Genomic DNA, 20,007 nt, shown 5'->3' on the forward strand with positions numbered 1-20,007 from the left:
TTGGTGTTTGTACCTAAATTATTGGACTACAGTTTCGAGGGCAAGGTCTGCTGCTGATTTATCTTTGTGTCCTATGTACACCAAAGCACAGCACACCCGCTAGAGCACATTCAGCATCAACATTAAATAAATGGGAATTTTTGTCTCAGTTCATTCCTAAGTAGCTGAAAGGCCTGGGGCAGCCACATCTTACTTTGGTAACCCCATCTATAGGCATGTCACCTTCCAGGTGCCTGGCACTTAGAAGGTATTCCTTCCAACAAGTGTTTGAATGTGTATGAACAGTCTTGTACAACCCTACTGTTTCCAATTACGGTCTCAACTGTAGTGTTTGAAGCACTTAAGCTATGGTCCTAATAAAGGACTTGAAGGAATCCACAAAGGAAATCAGCAATGGACTCTGGTTTTAGCATGCCAGTTGAAGAGCCAGCTTTCCAGACAAATGATCTTGAGTTTAAATCCTAGCTCTGCAACCTCTTAGTTGTAAGAACTTTAGCAAGTTAGTTCATTTTTCTAAACCTCAGCATCTGAGATAACCAACCTGCTATTAACCCACCCCATAATTACTGTGAAGATTACACAACAGTGTACCTAAAGTTACTTAATATGGGCTTGTCACTGTGGAGGTAACTGGCCTGTTACTAATTAGCCCACCCCATAGTTACTGCAGGGATTAGAAACAATTTATGTATTTGTAGGTACTTAAGTCAGTGCCTGACACTCAGGGCATAGGAAATATACTTTCAGTTTTGTTGTAGAAACTTTTAAAAAACAGGTTCTTGTTATGTTATTTTGCCCGGGCTTGAACTCATGATAATCCTCCTGCCTCAGCACCTCAAATCCAAGGATTACAGGACTGTGCCCCATACCTAGCTTGCTGGTGTGCTGTCTTATGATTAGCACACAGTAGTCAGCTCTAGTACATCCCATCCACGAGGCACAGATCTCTTCCTCTGAATCCTTCTGCCATGTAGAAGGCAAGAAAAAAGAATTCTAAGTAGACTTTATTTTCTAAGAATCAATATATTTTCTTCCTTTGAAATAAATACAAACCAGTTTGAAAGGTAGGGAGGATTCTATGGGGAAAAAGAAAGGACATAGAGACAAGCTCCATTCTTTTTTTTTCTTTTTCTCTTTTTTAGTACCAAATGACTCTGGCGCGACCCGGAAACGCAGTTACAAATGAGAATAATTTAAATTCTCCGATAATTACAGTATTTACAGCAGCAGGGGAGGGGTCACCTAGTGCCCCTCTTCTAGGCTAGACAGACATCAGTCCCACTGCTAGGCTGGGATAATGCTGGCTTACCTTACCACCTGCAAGGGCCTCAGGCCTCTAGGCAGTTATGAATTCCCCTGGCAAAGCAGGTAGGGGTGGTGGTATGGCCTGTTTTATGCAGTATTCTAACCGTCTCCCACCACCCTGACCTACAACACCATGAGGTCTTGAGCTCTTTTTGACCTGTGGGATCTCTCCTCTCCTTGCACTGAGTGGCCATGGGCCCTTGGAGTGTTTTGTACAGTCCAGCTGCACTCAGGGCAGGAGGGACCTCCCCTACCCAACTTCCCCTGAGACTGGCCCCAAGACCAGGAATGAATCAGTGCAGAGGGCGGCATCACTCCAGGACAGTGAGCAAAGGGAAGGAGAGAGGTCACAGAGCACTGTAGCTGGGCTCTGACAGTATCAGTCACTATCGCTGGTCTCGCTGCTCTGCTCACCCTGCACCTTGCTGCGGTGCTGCAGAGCCCTGTGGTAGGCGATCTGCACTGACTTGCGGATGTTGGACTTGCGGCCCTCCAGCATCTTCTCTTTGTCGAGATCCTGGTTCACACCCAGAGGAACGAGTTTAGTCCTGGGCAGCCATTGCCTGTCAGACAAGGTGAAGATGAGATAAGGCATGGATTTCAGGGGAACAAGTACTAGCTCTTCCACACTCTATGCATTTAAAATGCCTCATTCTCAGCATCTCTGCTCTCAAGGGACTGTGTAGTGTATTGAAAAGAATAGCCCAGTCAACAGTTATAGTAGGGGGAATAACTGACACGGGAGAAACCTGAAGTAATAAAACTGATGCTACAAAGGATACTAAAAGACTTGCTTAGGAAATATTAAGTTACGCAAAGTAGAAGTTAGCTAAGGGAGTTAGTTCTGCCTCCAATATGACTGACTGGAAGGTGAGTAGTGGACTAACCAGACATGCTAGAAACTGTAGGAAAGCCGGGCGGTGGTGGCGCACACCTTTAATCCCAGCACTCAGGGAGGAAGAGGCAGGCGGACCTCTGTGAGTTCAAGGCCAGGCTGGTCTAGAAAGCAAGTTCCAGGACAGGATCCGTGGCTACCGAGAAACCCAGTCTCAGAGGGAAACTCTTATACCATTATGGCAGTCTAGAGTTGCTGAGAAAATGTTTCTGGTAATGTTGGTTCCTCAAGATTAATCTCCATTTCCAGAACAAAATGAGGCAACAAGAATGTAAAACCAGCCATTAGGCCCATTCCCATATCAAAAAACATTCCTCTAAGGGGCATCGTAAGGTGGCAGTGCAAGTGACAGCCACCATTAATGTCTGGTCTGCCATTAAGTGAACCTGTTATCAGGAAAAGCATAATTCTGCCAAGTAGGCAAGATGACCCTGGGTTAGAACTATCCAGAAAAGAACAACATTGGTGTACTTAAATAATTATGGTAATTTTTTGTTGTATAAATCTCCCATTTGCCCAAATGGCCAGACTTGTAGTCTCCTACCTCTCTTTAAATTGTTGAAAGTATAACCTGGGTGGGGTCATGACTTGGAAGAGATTTAAGGATGACAGTGTATGTGGAATGTTATAAACCTAAAGCCCATTTAAGCTGGTAAAATGTTCTGTCTGAAGCTGGTTCCCTTTTGTGCATGAGCCAGAACCAGTTGCATGCTATTGTTAAAGAGATTTTCCTTTATTCATTTCTTAAGTGTGAGGAGGGATTTCTCACTGGGAAGACATATTAATTCTACAGTGTATAATTCTACAGGGCACTTTATGGGTGCAAGAAGTCTCAAATAGGTATCCTGTCCCAGCTGTTTCAGGGAGACTATCTGCAGGCAATTAACAAAAATTTGACAAGAGAGATTTAAAATCGAAAATTTTGTTTTTGTCTTTTGAGACATGTTTTCTCTCTGTAGCCCTGGCTATCCTGGAACTCACTCTGTAGACTAGGCTGGCCTCGAACTCAAGAGATCTGCCTGCCTCTGCCTTCTGAGTATAAAGCCAAAATGTTTATGTGTGCTTTTTCCCCATCTTGTTACTATAAAGAAGAAGTGGGAACAATAAGTATAGAAGTCATCTGAGCATGAGCAGGGAGCCACCCTAACTTTGCTAGTCACTGATGGTCCTTTAGTTTCTAGTTACAGCTTGTTTGCCAGCTACTGCCCACTCAGCCCATCAGGCTCAGGACAAACACACCCTTTTGCTTAGAGCTATTCTAAGCGTGCCCTCTGCCCAATACTTTGTAATAATCTGTTGCTGAGTCTCTTGACAATCTGCCCCCACAACACAGATGGCTGTATTTATATCTGTGGCTTTAAGTCACACCAAATGCACCCCTGTTTCCTTACCAGGTTCGTTTGTTGTCAAAGAAGAGAACGAGGTAGAGATGCTCTCGGGCTTCCTGTGTCATCTGTTCCCCAAGTTTTAGAACCTCCAATGGTGGTACAGGGATGGGAACCCCATGATGGAACATACCTTCTCGGGGCATCTTTGGATCAATGATCTGAGAGTATAATACAAGCCCAGTTTGGTTTAGGTCACTTCCTCCCCAAAGCTAGCACTACCTAAGAATTTGAAGAATATGTTACTGGGGCCGTAGTGTTGACCTTGCCATATTATTTCAGAGCCTGGGGGCAAGAGAAAAGATAGGGAGATGGAAAACTGACTGGGATCTCTCTGGGGTACTCAGGCTACATCTGTCTAATGGTCAACCTGCTAAGGAGCCCCGTGCTCTGTAAGTTGGCAGGGAAAGGGCAAGGCTATACTTTATGATTCCAAGTCCTAGGGCTGGAAAGCAAGGGTAAGGACAAGAGAAACCATAGGCCTACCAGAGCTGGATATGATGGATAACCTCGGCACTTGGCCCACACAAGGTCCAGAGCATCCAATGGGGAGTCCTCGTCCTCTGACAGCCAGCCAGCTCCACGACTCAGACTCTTTCTTACCACTTCACAGGAATGGGAGAGAGGAGGTGGATCAGCAGCTGGGGGGCTGGCAAGGCCTTGAAACTGGGTCCCCAGCACCCCTGACTTTGGGTGAGGGTACTTACTGCTGTGGCCCACGCCGCGGCCAGTGCCCACGGAGTAGGCCTCATTCTCAGTGCCTGAGGTATCTTCACTGCTGTCCTCTGGGAATGTGCCCCGAGAGAAGGAGGGCTTGCCCCGGCCTTGTTTTGAGGGTGTTGTGCTATGGAAAGACAATTCGAATGCAACTCAGAGGGGAAAATGAAAAATTACATGGCTCAGGGGTCCTCTCCTTGTTAAGCACTCAAATCTCGACTTTTGAAAAGCAGAGACTGTATAAAGTTTGTAACTCAACATACTCTTTGGGGTTAGGCTAGTAATCAGACTAATGTCACCAAGTGGAAAACATGCCTGTCTATAAGCAATTCTGACAAGAGCTGCCAGATCGTCTATTTTAATTTATTGTTCTGAAGTACTTGAGATCGATCCTAGGGCTTCACACAAGCTAGACAAGTGTTCCAGCAAGGAGCTACATCCCCAGTCCTTGAGACAGGGTCTTGCTACATATGTAGCCATGGCTGGCCTAGAACTTATTCCATAGCCTAGGCTGACCTTGAGCTTGCAGTAATCCTACCTCAACCTCCCAAGTGCTGGGGTTATAGGTATGAGCAACCACACCCAGCTCTTCCTGATTTTTCTTTCCTGCTTTTTTGAGATAGGATTTCTTTGAATAGCCCTGGCTGTCCTAGAGCTCACTCTGTAGACCAGGCTAGCCTTAAACTCACAGAGGGAGAGAGAGATTCCCCTGTCTCTGCCTCCTGAGTGCTGGGATTAAAGGTGTGTGCCACCACTACCTGAAAGGATCCTCTGATTTTTTTTTTAAAGACTTATTTATTTATTGTGTATACAGTATTCTGCCTACATTCATGCTTGCAGGCTAGAAGAGGGCACCAGATCTCATTACAGATGGTTGTGAGCCACCATGTGGTTGCTGGGAATTGAATTCAGGACCTTTAGATGAGCAGGCAGTACTCTTAACCACTGACCCATCTTTCCAGCACCCGATCCTCTGATTTTTAAAGAGAACACAGAGACAGAGAATTTTATGTGGATTCCATTTTTTGCTTTTAAGTAAATTTAATCCTATCCCCCACCCCAGTTTTTATTGATTTTATCTGCATAGGCATTTCGTCTACATGTATGTCTGTATCATGTGTATGCAATGCCAATGGAAGCCAGAAGATGGTATCCGATCCCCCTGGAACTGGAGTTCCAGTACACTGTATAGATGCTGGGAATTAGACAAGGGTCCTCTGGAAGAGCAGCCAGTACTCTTAACTACTAAGCCATCTCTCCAGCCCTGTATTCAGTTATTAGAAACATCTTATTGACCAAAATAAAGTATGTCTGAAGGTCAAATCCTAGCTATAAGGCACAGTTTGCTCTAAAACATCAGCTTAACCTAAGACAGTGTCTTCTGTTCTGTTAGGGTGACTGATCTATCCCATTTATTTTATAGGGACACTTGGATTTGAACTCCTTCCTTTGGACTGAAATGGCTGCCACGTAGCTTCCATGGGAGAACCTGGAAAGGCATCCTGCAGGTTGCCTCCAATCTGCAGGGCTAGTACCTGGTCCGGTCTGAGGCGGCACTACTGCTGCTGCTGCTGCTGGACTCAGAGTCTGAGCTGCTCCGGGGAAGGTTGCAGTCATTACGGTACACCAAGAAACTCTTCTTCACTGGCTGGTTCCCACTGCTGAAGCCATTGGCTGGTAAGTCTTGGAAGAGGGAAGGAACCAACTGGTCAGAAAGATGTAGATCAGAGCCAGCATGGGGGTTAAGGTGGAATGAGTCTGGGTTCTCTTTCTGGGCTGAAAAATTCCTCCAACCTTGGCCAGCAGAGATAGCTCTAAGCAGTTCTACTATAGCAGGCCAAAGCTCTGCACTGACCTTCAACTTCCCCTAGCCTAAAGACACAAAGGATTTAAAGGGCAGGAAGTTCCCCAAAAAAGGAGAGAAGAGAAAAGGTGAAGTGATAAGGGGAAGAAGGGCTTGGGTGGGAACCTGGCTGGGTCAGTTTCACAAATGAAGGATGAGGGGATGGGATTAAAGGACTCCTAAGGAGCCTTCTAGCTGACTTTTATCTAGCTGACTTCTACAGGGAAATGAAGGGAGAGCTCAAAGTATGCTGGGAAGAATGGCAGCTCTGCTCACTGTCTTGGGGCAGGGGCTGGGTGATGATGAGGCTCACCCATTGGGGGGTCTTCTGTGGACTTATCACTGTCGCTGTCTGAGCTCGAACTGGGTCGGGGGCTCCTACCCCGCTTGCGCTGACGCAGGGAGCCCATGATGGGAAGCTGGGGGGGCCCCACAGGACTGCCTCCGTGGCTGGGGGTCATCTGGCTCTCCCGGTTTTTGGGGGGCCGGCCCGGCCTCTTGGGCGGTCCAGCTGTCTTCGGGTTCTTTTTGGAGAACAAAACTGAGGTTCTCCTGCCCACCTCATGTGCGGGGGTTGAGGACATGTTGGGACCCAGGCCTGGAGCAGAGAAAGAGAGAAAGAAAGTTGGTGAGGGGCCTGACATGAAAGGAAGGGTAGATGTCCAGGGAAACACCCTGGGAATATAGGATCATTACTATGTCTAGAATTGGGGAGATGATATGGGGATTGGGGATTCAGAACAACTCATACCAACAGCCAGAGAGCAGCTAAGAGGCCCCTGACTGGGAAATGAAGGAGAAAGTTCAGCTAGTTGTGCAGGAAGGACCTCTGCCTAGGGGACAGCAGGGCTGAGTATGTACTGCAGGGCCAAAGTCTGACTTGCTTTGGGGTCCATCTTGCTATGGGGTTCAGACCTTTGCTTGTCTCCTGGCTGCTGCTCTCTTCTGCGGCACTGTCTGTCTGTCCATCCTTGTCACAGGCTGCAGGGTGGGGTGTCAGACTGCCCCGGTTGGAGGAACCATGACGCTCAGGCCCATCCCGGCCAGTTTCCCGCTGGTGAGCAAGTTTCCGTCGCAATGCCGTCATCTCTTTCTTGATCATTTTTGCACGGCGGGAACGGCCCACACTTTGCTTGCTGGCATTGACTTCGTCCAGCCGCTCTAGCAACAACTTTAGCTGCTCTTCTACTGGCAGGTGTTTCTGGTTCTCCAGCAGGACCAGCCGTTCTTCCTCTGCTGCCAGGAAGAGTTGGGGGGAGAAAGGTCAGGCTCAGGGCAGCCCATTGGGCCCCTTGAACCTGGGCAGGCAGCAGGAACCCACTCTTCCCATTGACTTCTCCCAGGAAGAGCTACGAAATGGCAGCACAAGTATGCAGAATGGTGGCCCAGCTATCCATTCACCCAGTCTTGCTTCTTGGGGGAGCATTCCTGGGGAGAGCCCGCTGCTGCTCAGCCCAGCTGCTTTCTGCCTGTACTGCCTGTCTCCAGGAAGGGACTTTAGGAGACCTGTCCATTCCTGGCATTGGCCTCTATGCATGCAGATGACTGATCCATCACCCACCATCTTCAGTGTGATGTGGGGCCTCCTCTCCGGCCAAGTTGTGAGGGATATGCATGCCCGTCTCAAAGTCAATGCCCATTTTTTCTGCCTGTCGCCGGGCCTGACGGAGTACAGCGCCACCCTGCTCACGGAGTCGCACCGCTGCCCTGTAGAAGATGGTGTCCTTGGCATTATACTTTAGGCAGTTGCTGACAATGAGGTTGAAGTCCTCCTCAAAATCATCAAAATTCAAGTAGCGATAAGCCTCCAAGTTCTGCTTCATGGTGAAAAAGTCCATGGGCTTTTTGATGTGGTCTAGGTAGTCAGGTACCTGGGAGAGCAGGGTAAGTGTCTAAGTGGAGATTTGATTTTATTCCCCCAAACCCTACTCTTAACAGCCACCCCTGAAATGTATCTAGCAACCTCCTCCCACCACAGTTAAGAGGCAGGCTTGTAGTACAAAGGACGTTCTAGTCCTGAGCTGTGTGACCTTAGCAGTCTGTTAACCTTTCTGGGCCTTATTTTCCTCTCCTGGAAAATGGTGATGAAAATGCACGCAAATCTATTTCCTGGAACCATGGGCAGCTTTAATAGGGAAAAAAAAAAGGCCATGAGAATTCGCTAAAAATTTTAGTGTTGTATTTCTGCTGTTGTTCCTGCTCATTATTAGGCTTGTGGTAGGCTGCTGCCTCGGAGAGAAAAGTGAACCTAGGGCCTCAGAGCTGGCTCTTTAGATTCTGAGCCTTTTAAAGTTCCCATTCTAGGGCTGGGCACCCTGAAAATATCTTCCTGCCTTGATTATTCATGGCAGACTCTGGGAGAGGAGCGCAGATGGCCTCCCATTCTGAGTTCTTGGGTTGTGATGAGGACAGGAGCCCAGGTGATACGTGTGGCTCTAGTTCATCCTGCCCCAGAGCCACCGAACCCTTTATGTCTAGGTCCCCACCTAGTCCCTGGGCCAGACCTGCAGCAGGGGTCCAACTGGGAGAAGAAGAGAAAGAAGTTGGAGTGAGGGGAAGGGATTCTTACTTCGTCCAATTCGGTTACCTCAGACAGAGGGACCGGCTCGCTGAAGATGTTGCCTGTGTCCTTCTCTTGGAGCTGCTCCAAGGTTTTTCGGAGGAGGATGAGGAAAGGGGTCAGCTGCATTTCCATGGCAATCTGCTGGATCTTAATCTGGCACACAAAAAGGCTGGATCAGTCAGGCCCTGGCCAGTCCCTCAGCAGAGGAGATGGTCCCTGCTGGCTTAGAAACATGTTTTTCTCATCCAGTCCCTAAGAAAGACAGCTGTCTCTATCTACTTTGGTCCCCCTTCCTTGAACTCCTGGCCTGAGCTCCCTGGATCAGAGGTTAGAATTCTGTGCAATCTCCTTTGATACTCAGCTTCCCACAGGCCTAAAAGCACAGAGTGCTGGGATACTCAATGCCAGTATGGGTTTTGGTGCTTCCCAGCCAGGGACATACACTCTCCCTCCTCCAGAGCTGTGTTCTGCTTTGAGAACCAGGACTGGCCCAGGAGCACTCACCGTCTCCCTTTTGAGTTTCTCTCGCTTGCGGATCAACTCCACCAGCAGCCGAGCTCGCTCCAGGTCATGCCGGAGCCGCTGCCAAGACTTGAGCTGTTCTTTGAGGGCCCAGTTCTTATCTTCAGAATCTCTCTGTGGAGGTAAAGGGACATAAGATGGTGAGAGCCAGAGGAGAGTCTAGCAAGAAACCTAGGCCAAGAGCAGGGCAAGTCCAAGGAGAAAGCCCAGTAATTTATCAATAGCACCTCCATCTATGTGTTACCAAGGTCTAGCACCAAGGTAATTTTCAGCATATTTGTTGAGTTAATGAACACACTGGAATGATGCCTTTCCAACAACCTGGTAATATATAGATTTCATGCTGAGCCTGCTTTAGGGGTTAATATAAAGGTGGAAAAATCTTAAGCTCTTTGATGCTAGAGGCTATCACTATAAATTTTGGTCCTTGTCCTTTTGGTACTAGTTTTCACAGCCCACAGGGATTTGGACACGGTACCCCGACTTGATCACAGTTCCTCTGAGACTGAAGGTGTGTCTGCAGACGCCGAAGTAGTGGGACCCCATTCCGTGACTGTCGTTTCAGAGTCCAGTAGCTGTGTAGCCTTTGCATGAACTGGCTCTTCCTCTGGATGGTCAGGCGGTTGGTGATCTTACTGAGTCTAGAAACCAGGGAACAAAGTAAAAACCTGCTACGTCTTGACTGCTAGTAAGAGCTCCTGAATGAGGACAAGTGGGGGTCCATGACACTCATCAAAAAGGTCTGGAAAGCCAGGTACAGAACTCACACCTGTAATCTCAGCCTCGGGAGGTGGAGGCAAAAGGATCCAGAAGCTCAAGGTAATCTTTGGCTCTATATGGAGTTCAAGCCCAGCCTACTACAAGAGATTCTATCTCAAAAAGAAAAGAAGGAAGAAGAAGAGGAGAAGGAGCAGTTTGGAATTCGGGGCTTACGGCATAACCAACAGTGCCTTGAGTGGCACAACACAGCAGAGAGGAAACCAAGCTCTCAGCACTAGGTAGAACAACATCAGTCTGCCTGTCTAAGTCTGCTCAGCCACAGCAGCCCAAGGCACAGTTAGACTCTGATCTCGGGGGCTGAGCCTGTGGAGAAGATAACGTATCTCATCACTTGTTGGCCTTTTGCTAAGATCAAGTGAAGATAAATTACAAGGATAGAAACCTATGGTGAAGTCAACCAGACAACACAAGACAGCTAAAAACAATTGACAAACATTGCCTGACTGAGCAGCACTTCACAGGGCATAGTCTACAGCAGGGGAAGGTGGCCCTTAAGAACATGGAGGACACTGCAGCATCTCTGGTACATGATCAAGTTGCTTATGTCATTCACTTTTTTTTTCCCCTGTACTGGGAACTGAACCCAGATCTCTATGGATACTAAGCATATCAAGCATATCTGACAACTGAGCTGCATCCCAGTCCCTTCACAACTTTCTGAGCCTTCTCCTCTTCACTTTTTATTGATTCTTTCATGGGAAGATCATTTTTCCATTCTTTTTTTAAAGATTTACTTTTTTAAAGATTTATGTATACAGTGTTCTGCCTGCACGCCAGAAGAGGACACGACCTATCATTACAGATGGTTGTGAGCTACCATGTGGTTGATGGGAATTGAACTCAAGACCTCTGGAAGAGCAGCGAGTGCTCTTAACCACTGAGCCATCTCTCCAGCGCCAGCTGTTTCATCTTAACAAACCACACCATCAAAAAGAGGGGCACATGCTTAATCCCAGTACTTGGGAGACAGAGGCAGGTGGATCTCTTTGAGTTTGAGGTCAGCCTGGTCTACAGAATAAGTTCCAGGACAGACTTCAAAGGTACATAAAAACCCAGTCTCGGGGGGAGGGGGGGGAGCTTCAATACATGTTCTATCCACCAGATAAAGGTTCAGAATTTCTGGCTCCAAATGCAAAAGTCAGGTAGGTGACTCACTTCCACACAGCTCTGATGGAAGGCAAGCAGGCTACTCTACTTAGGCCCCACAATCCCTCTGAGGGCTTTTCCCCTCCCCTTCCTGCCCACTGCACATGTACCTGTGTGGCGGAATGCAGGGTACAGACACCACAGGTGCTGCTGCTCGCTTCTCTGCCAAGATCTTCCGAGCTTTCTTCATCTTAATCCGGGACTTGGCCTTGGCCTTCTTGACCTTCTCTGAGCTCCAGCTCTTACCCTCATCTTCTTCTTCATCCTCCTCCTCCTCACCCTCACTGTGGGAGAGGGCAGGTAGGCGGCGAGCAGAACCTGGGGGTGTGTGGATGTCACAGTAGGCTGTCTTGCGGACGCTAAAGGAGGTGCCATTGGCACCTGTCTCCCGCACAGGTTCCATCTTCATGTAAAGACCAGCCTGCTGGGCACATGTCACATGGAAGGCTGTGTAGCAGTTGGCTTTGTGGCACTGGATGCAGGCTCCAGAGCCCCGCTGTTTGCAAATGTAGCAGGTGAGCTTCCAGCGGGCTGGTGGGATATGCTCAATGCTGTCAATAGGTTCTAGGAAGACTGTGTTGGCAAAGCAGACCTCAGGGATCCACAAGGCACACACAACGTGGGCCCAGCGGCCATCATCTGTCTGCTTAAAGGCACCACCCTTATTGGGGCACAGAGCACAGTCCACTGCACGAGAAGGTGACTGCAGGCAACGGCGGCACAGCCACTGGCCCTCAGGGATATAGGGGACACCGTAGCACTCCTGATGCACAGCCAAGTTGCACATGTCACAGAAGAGGATGACATTGCTGTTCTGGCATTCGCCGTCATTGCAGATACAGCACACGGCATCTTCATCCACTAGTGCATTGGGGTCACCTTTATTGTGACTCTCAAAGTAAGACTCCTTCTCCAACCGGTCCATTAGGTACTCAAAGATCTCCTGTGGGATAGGACTCACACCCTCTGTCTTCCGTCGCTCATTCATGATATCCAGCCAGATGTAGTCCTCCTCGTCCATGTCATACTCTACTTCCTCATCCAGCTCTTCTGCAGACTTCTCAATGTACCTGAGTGCACACAGGTAGTTTGACATCACATGGCTGATATCTTTTCCCTTCAGATAAAGCACTGTGCTTGCCTCCAAGCACTGTGCTCTGCCCATGTACACGTCTCATCCTAGCCTTCATCTTCATCCTCAATTTCATGCCCATATTTGTAGATACTATAATCATTTCTGTCTTGCAGAAAAGGAAACCTAAATGTGGTGGAAGTTAACTTGCTCAGCTTATTTGTAAGAAAGTGCCCTAACGCTTGGTCATAAACACGGGCCTACCTCTCTAGTACTCACACTGTGGCATCATATGAAGTATAGAGGCTCAGAAAGACTCCTAAAAGGGCCAGTGTTGGAACAGTAAGGGCCCATCGGGAATATGAGGGATTGTACAGCCAGAGGAAGGCAGTTCCTTGGACAACAATGGCAAATGAATACAGGCCTGTTTTAGCAAAGCTGACAAGTACCAAAGACACTATGGATGTTCTTTCAGAAGGTGCTAGGAGTCTCTCAAATACTACATTCTGTGTTTTTTCTCTGGATAGCCTTGAAAGATAATAGTTAGGACTGACTGGGCATTTACTACGGGCCAGGCACCATGCCAAGTTACAGCTGTTCTCATTACAGCTAGCAGATCAGTGTTCTTATCATCTTTATTTGTAGATGAAGAAAGTAAAGCTTTGAGAAAATTGTTAATAACCTACTACAGATAGGCCTTATCGCCAGGGAGGGACAGAGCTGGCATCCAGTCTCTATCCCCAGCTCTTTCACATTCACTTTGGCACTCTCTGACCAGCAAGCTTAGAGCAGAGAGTTGCTCTAAGTGGCTGTGACAGAGCAGGTACCCACCTTGCCCTGCCTTAGACCACCTAGACTCTAGGACTGTCAACTATAGAGTACAAGAGAAGAACAGGAGTTTGGCTTTTAACAAACCTGGTTTTAAACTTTGTCTCTGCCACTTGGCCACGTTCAGGAAAGCACTGCTCTGCCCTGTATCAAAGCTTTACTGATAAAAGATCGAGGGCTATATTCAGTAAATGATAACTTTTAATGATATTAAAAAAGTGAACAGCCAAGGAGCTGGAGATATACTCAGTTGGTAGAGTGCTTACCTAACATGCACAAAGTCCTGGTTCAATCCCTGGCACCCCATAAAACCAGGTATGATGGCATAGCTGTAAATCCTAGCACTCAAGAGTTCAAAGCTACTACACTGTGAACTGGAGGCCAGCTTAGGATACATGAGACCCTGTATTTAAAGGGGGTGAGGTGGCTAAATCATGGGGCACACAGCATGTTCTAGCAGAACATAGAAAGTGGACCTCCGGCTCCAAAGCCACAGAGAAACCCTGTCTCGAAAAACCAAAAAAAAAAAAAAAAAAAAAAAAAAAAAGAAAGTGGACCTCCAAGCAGACCAGGTACAGAGAAGCTCTGGGGTCATTTGCTGTCTCTGTATGACAGTTTATGACCTTAACCTCTTAAACTTTCTGGGCCTTGGTTTCCTTATCTATAAAGTTGTAATGCTGACATTGCTGTTATAAGCATGAAATAAGTTAATAAATAGAAACACTTAGAACAGTGTTTTGCATGGAGTACATATTCAATAGATGTCAATTTATTATTAGCTTTTATATAGCCCTAACCCACCTTGCCTTGAATTATAGCTGCTTGTGCCTAACTCCTTCTCTAGACAGAGGCAGGGATCATGTCTGATTCACTGTACAGAAATAGGTCCTCACTGTTGTTCAATTGAAAGGCATTTTGGGGGTGGCAGGGAGGAAGGAGACTAAAATGTGTGTAGGAGGTAGCTTCTCCCTTAGCCCTTTCCCTCTTACCCAAGGTGAGCTCTACCTGTACTCCTGGAATAAGGGTATGATCAGAGCTGGTGTGAGGTAGCCAGATGGCTCTAAGGCTTAGACTAGTTCTCTTAAACATCAGGTCTTGGCTGTTCCTCTGCCATGACACATGACAGTATGTGATGGTACATAACACACTCCCACAGGATCCCAGATTACAAACTGTGGCACAGATAGGTGGGCTGTGTGTCAAGTACAATTCTTGGCACACTAGCTGACAAAACACCCTCTCCCTCCCCCTCAAGAAGTGCACTGGAATTTGAGCAAGAGAAAATGTTATTAGAGTGACAACCTCAGACCTTCTCAAGTTTTTGCAAAAGTAAATCATTTCCAAACACAGGGAATTTTGCTAACTATGATAATTACAACAACATAACCCCGACTGACTGCAGCACACCAGCTGAAAACTGCTCCTCTAGAGAAAAGTGACTGCAGGGGGTGGGAAGAGTAGAAGCTGAGTAAGCTGGGCTGGACTGCTTGTGAGAACAGATTATGTATGCCAAGAGCCATTAGAGGAGAGGAAGGCCCCAAAGGGGGCCTAAACGTTTGAGGATGAAGAAGCATGGTAGTAAATTCTAAGAGAAAAGAGAAAGAGTAGAAAATCATAGAGGGGGGAACTGGGCTGAAAAACGCAGCCAAAAGGAGAGAAAATATTTACTAAAACTTGGACAAGGGAAAAAAAGTAACACACACACACAGTCACTGTGTTCCCAGTCACTGTAATATCAAGTGGACTACAAAAGCAAAAGCCGCTTTTACATAAGAGCCTTTACAATAAAGACAAATGAACAAACTGCTCTCTTGGCTTTGGGAGCCAGAACTCTACTTGGTTTTCATTACATCCTGTGGCTGAGATTTCTATATATAATTCACCACTACACTGCCCACCCTCTGCACATCTTTTTTTTACTCATGTTAAAGGAATCAGCTTTGCCAGGCAGTGGTGGCACACACCTTTAATCCTAGTACTTGGGAGGCAGGAGCAGGCAGATCTCTATGAGTCTGAGGCCAGCCTGGTCTACAGAGGGAGTTCCAGGACAGGCTCCAAAGCTTCAGAAGAAACCCTGGCTCAAAAAAACCAAAAAAAGGAAAAAGAAAGAAAGAAAAGAATTAGCTTTATTTGGTCTGTCTGTGGTTTCAGGGTTAGCAAGACCGTTAAGTGGGTAGGTAGGAGAGAGTGCATGGCAGGAGAGAACTGACCCCCACAAGTAGTTCTCCAGCCTCCAAGGTGCTATGATGCAAAATGCATGTGTAGACACACAAATAAAAAATTACTTATTTTTTTATAAAAAAAAAAGATTTTTGTAAAAAAATTAAGAATGTCTGCAACTTCAATAGGAGCCACTAAGACTAGCTCTTAGAAGGAATGGAATCCAAAGAAAAATAAATAAATAAACAAAAGAGTCACTGACGAGGTACCGTGTCAACAGTGGAAACACTGCTCACAAAGCTGATAAAGGACAAGTAGCAGTAACAGAACATTTCATCACAGATTTATCACCTGCATTTAGGGCCTTCTGAGCCAATGTCTTCTGCCCTAGTGAGGAACACTGCACCTGCTCTGCAGATAGGTTTCTAGAACACCAGGCCATGGCCACGCAGTGAAAAAGTAAAAAGGGTCAGAAATCAGAGCTGGGATGTTGGGTGTAGGAGAACAGTGTGGCTTTGAGGCTCGGAGGACTTGTCTCAACCTCAGTTCAGAGATTTCTAGCAAGTGACTTTTGACAGGCCTGGTACTTTCTAAAATGAGAACAATGACTGCTTGAGAGAGTTCTGGGAATAAAGAGGTGGCTATAGCTGGTGCAATGACATACAACATTCAGAAGGCAAAAGGTGGGTGGCTCACTTGTCAGCTCAAGGTCAGCCTGAGCTACAGTGAGTTCCAGGCAGTCAGAGAAACAGTGAGGCCATCTCAAAAACAAAAACAAATCACAAAAAACAAAAAAAAACAAGCCAGGCAGTGGTGGCACATGCCTTTAACCCCAGCATTTGGGAGGTAGAGGCAGGTGGATCTCTGTTGGTTTGAGGCCAGCCTGGTTTACTTAGTAAGTTTCAGAACAGCCATGAATGACTGTTACACAGATAAATCCTGTCTCAGAAGACCAAAACTAACAACCCCCTCAAACCAAACCTTAATTTAAACAAAACAAAACAAAACAAAAACAAACAAAAAAAGAGGGGCAAGGTGGCTATAAAGCATGAAAATGGGACCTAACATGTGCCTGCCTATAGTGCTGCATTCAGTTCACACTCCCTTTGCACGGCTAGTGCTGTCCTTCACCCTGCTGTTCCCTATCAGACTGTCACTTCTCTAGGAGGGTGTAGTGTCCTTACCGGTAGTAGGAGGTGGGCCGGGGTGGTGCATCAGGGGTGTCTTGCTCCAGCTCTCGATACACCACCTCAGGCAGTTTGGGAGCAGCACTGGCAGGAGCACTGTGGTGGTGGTGGTTGGAGTCCTTGCGTTTCTCCTTGTTCTTATGCTTGCCTGATTTAGGTGTAGCCGTGGGTGTCTCGGTGTTCTCTTTGTTGCTGCTATTCTCTGGGGCCTCCTCAGGAGCTTCCTCATCCTCTGATACCACATCCAGGTTGTCAAAGATGCTGATGCGGTGGACACGGCCATGCAGGTCCACCTCTACCATGCGCTGGGCCTGAGCATAACTCATCACCTCTCGGCCCGGTGACTGTGAGACCTCAGAGGGGCTGGGTGACTGCTTATTGGCTGGTCGTGACTGACGCCCTTTCTTTTTGTGCTTGCGCAGTGGAGTCTGCTGTGGTGGTGGTGGGCTGTCATGGTCATAGTGGTATAGGTGGTACTCAATACCACTGTAACTCTTGTAAACCTTGCGGCAGGTCTCCACAGGGCATTCATATGGTGGCTTAGTTGCCCGCAAGTTGTGGCAGAAGGTCTTCACATCAAAGTCTACCCCCATGCTGTCACATCTGGAATATACAGATCAGTTAGCACAGGCCTGACAAGAGCTTTCAGTCTCCGTACCACACAACCCACTTTCTCCAGTTTCCCTTCTCACATGGTCACATGTCCTGGCCAGCCTCTCTTTAGAGCATCTCCAAGTGCCAGCTCCTTTACCAAGGTCTTGGCACAGGTCCTCAAGACCTACTGCTTGGTCATCCTGCCTATGTCTCAATTCTTTTAGGCAAGTCTCATATAAAATGATAAGAGTGATCTTCTACCAAGTAGCAGTGATCATACCAGTGACACAACTACAAGCTCTCGTTGCGCCAGCTTCTTGGGATAACATTCAAGGGATTCCTTTCACTATCTGGCTCTAGTCTTCCTTTCTGGATTCTTCTCAGAAGCTGTAATTGTCTCCATGCACAGCAGCCTACCATTCCCTGAAGGTTATATCAATCTCTCAAGGTGCAAAGGTGTTATAATCTCTCTTTATTAGGAATGCTGATTGCTTGGCTCCCACAAATTCTTCAAAACCTAGTTCAAATGATACTTTTATTATGGCTTCTTTGACTCTTGCGTGGAAAAATTATTCCCACAGCCTTCTAGTCTCACCTCCAGTGTGACATTTTCCAGTTCTATCTTCTCCCAGTCTACTGAGAGATCTTCAGTAGACACCAGACCTATCTATTTCTAAATCCCCAGTTTCTAGCAAGCACTGACTGAACTCTCAAGCCTTGGCAAATAAAATGAAAATCATGTTGAATGAATAATTGAATGAGAAGACCACCAAATCGGAAGGATAAAAAATTGTCTATATGTAAATTGCCAACGATGAGTCCTGGATTCCCACAGAAACCACCGGACTGCATCATCAGTGCGTTGCTGAGGTCTTTACAGGGATCCTCATCCTAGCCCTGGAGCTGGGTAGGGAGATATAGGGAGGAACCATGTGACAACAGTCATTTACCCAGGGAAAACAGCACAGGCTACACTTATTTCCTCATTTACATATTCATGCAACATTAACTCAGGGCCTACCAAGTGCCAGGCCCTAAGGGCACAAACAGGAACACAAAAATCTAGGCTTTATGTTCCAGGGTTCTCAAGGGCGAACCCTCCCCCACCCTGATGTTTCTGGGTGAGTAGAGACAGCAGATGGCACCAAACCCCAGAGAGCCCAGCTTAGTCAGTCACTGCCCCAATTTCTCTTAGGATGAGTTGAACGAGGGTGCTTGGGACCACCAATGCAAAGCTTGTCTGACCTCCCTGAAAAACACTGACTCTCAGCCTCTCCTCTTGAGGTTAGTCCCTCTGTCGAAAGCCTCTGACTTCCAAGTCAGTCAAGCTTCACGTTCAACTCCAACTCACTTCTATTTCCTACCTGCTGCTGTACCTTTAAACACTAAAGCAATTACAGGCACAAACAAGCTCAACTCTTTCCAAGCCGGGTCCCTGGTGAACGCTGCCGCTCTGGCTTTGCTGGCCTGGTTCCCAAACTGGCTCAGTGTCCCCAGGGACCTGGTGTCAGAAGCACAAAGGTGTGACCAGAACTTAGCTCTAAAAGCCCTGGGCCCAGAGGTATGGAGGAAGCATCTACTCCCGGGAACTGCAGGAGCTTAAGGAAACAGGGGACAAGGGGTGGGACCAGGACGTGGTGCGGAGCCGGGTCTCCCGGATGCCGCGCCGCTTCCTTTTCGTCAAAGTGTAACAAGTCAAACAAGGTTTCCCTCTTGCCGCTGGCCCAGGCAGACTCAAAGGACACACACTGTCGCCGCGGACGCTAGCCGCGAACGAATGGCCTGTCAGTTCTCCCCGCCCGAGGGGTCCAGGAGGTGCTTAGCGCGCCTCGCCAAGGTGGCCCCTTCTCCACTGCCGCCCGGACCCGGCCCGCACTCACCGGCCGCCTCCAGTCCGGGCTCATCGCCGGGGGCGCCCGCCGGGGCTCCGACCCCGCGCGGGGAGGCCGGCGGGGAAGACGGTCCGGGAAGGGGAAACCCGAACTCCGGGACGCGGAGCTGGGCACCCCGGCTCCTGCCCGCACGCTCTGGCCCGGCTTCCCGCGCTGACCCCTGCCGCTCCCGGTCCCGCCGGCGCCCCAGTATCGCAATTCCGCAAGCACCCTCACGTTTCCCAAGCTCTGGGGTCTTCTGGCCTTGGAACCCGGTGCCACCGGGACAATAAGGGGGTTCCCGGAGGCGGCACAGGAACAGCGGCAGAGGGACTGTGGCGGCAAAGGCTGTGGCAGCGGCGGCAGCAGCAGCGACGGCGTCTGCCAGGGTAAACGCGGCCCCGTGGCGCTGCAAAGACGCACTTTCGCCACGACTCCCCGCCGGTCCGCTGAGGCGGAAGCGACCATCTTATGGGTCTGGAAAAGACGTCTGAACAGCGCATAGATCCCGAGAGTGCCTCCATGTTCGAGAGGGAGTTTCTGGAAACTGAAGTCACAGTGTGGGGAGCGGGGGACCTCGGGCCGTTTGTGGCGAATCTGCGAACACGAACGGGGAGCGCGAGGCTGGGTGTGAGGAGCCCGCCCTTCTCCCCTCCCCCTCTGCCGCCGCCTCCTGCTCCCTCCCTCCTGCTGGCGCGACGGCTGCGGTAGGGACCTGGCCTTGGTCTCTGAGGAAGGCGACGGGGCGGGGCGGGCGCGCAGGGCGAGGCGGAGCTGGGGGCAGGGCTCGGAGCCCGAGGGACGCCGCCGAAGCCGCAGGGGCCCGCAGTTGCGGGCAGGGGCGGGGCGGGGCGGGGAGGGAAGACTAGGCCGACATGGGTGGGGCTTATGTCCAGGAGGCGGAGCCATCGGAAAGCGGCGCCTTGATGCTGCGGCGGCGGTCGGAAGAGTGAGCCTGAGGGTCCCAAGAAAAAAAGGGCGGAGCTTTGGGTGAGCTTGGAAGGTGGAGCTGAATCAGGGATGAAGATAGGACTGGAACGGAACCCACTACAAAGCTACGGTGAAAGGGCGGGACTTAGGGAAGCAATGGGCGGGGCTACAGACGTAGTGTGGGACGGAAAGGCAACGAGGCGGAGGGA

At 48.7% G+C, this 20,007-nt stretch overlaps 1 protein-coding gene across 5 annotated transcripts; it reads right to left on the reverse strand.

Annotated features, from left to right (window-relative positions):
• Positions 1-1,013: 1,013 nt before the first annotated feature.
• Brpf1 (bromodomain and PHD finger containing 1) lies at positions 1,014-19,258 on the reverse strand. Of its 5 annotated transcripts, none has more exons than XM_057773374.1 (14): positions 18,878-19,258; positions 16,401-17,006; positions 11,267-12,226; positions 9,709-9,871; positions 9,213-9,344; positions 8,733-8,861; positions 7,707-8,016; positions 7,061-7,378; positions 6,459-6,743; positions 5,838-5,985; positions 4,293-4,429; positions 4,072-4,190; positions 3,592-3,746; positions 1,014-1,868 (listed from the first exon to the last, which is right to left on the reverse strand). In XM_057773374.1, exons 2-14 carry the CDS (start codon positions 16,994-16,996, stop codon positions 1,685-1,687), a joined length of 3,636 nt encoding a protein of 1,211 aa, XP_057629357.1. In that variant the 5' UTR covers positions 16,997-17,006; positions 18,878-19,258; the 3' UTR covers positions 1,014-1,684. The 5 variants fall into 5 exon arrangements, with proteins under 5 accessions (XP_057629357.1, XP_057629346.1, XP_057629336.1 ...); XM_057773363.1 differs by having other exon boundaries at positions 7,061-7,381; XM_057773353.1 differs by having other exon boundaries at positions 8,715-8,861.
• Between the last annotated feature and the right edge of the window lie 749 nt (positions 19,259-20,007).

The sequence above is a fragment of the Chionomys nivalis genome, chromosome 1 (assembly GCF_950005125.1).
Source record: "Chionomys nivalis chromosome 1, mChiNiv1.1, whole genome shotgun sequence".
In the NCBI taxonomy this organism is placed as follows: domain Eukaryota; kingdom Metazoa; phylum Chordata; class Mammalia; order Rodentia; family Cricetidae; genus Chionomys; species Chionomys nivalis.

Bases quoted from the DNA above. Each gene is read 5' to 3' on its own strand.
- Brpf1 (XM_057773337.1), bottom strand. From the start codon at position 16,996: ATGGGGGTAGACTTTGATGTGAAGACCTTCTGCCACAACTTGCGGGCA. The intron at 9,872-11,266 runs GTACATGTGCAG...CCTGGTTTCTAG, and splicing joins CCCTGCATTCCGCCACACAG to ACTCAGTAAGATCACCAACC. The intron at 1,869-3,591 runs GTAAGGAAACAG...CTTGTCTGACAG, and splicing joins TTTGACAACAAACGAACCTG to GCAATGGCTGCCCAGGACTA.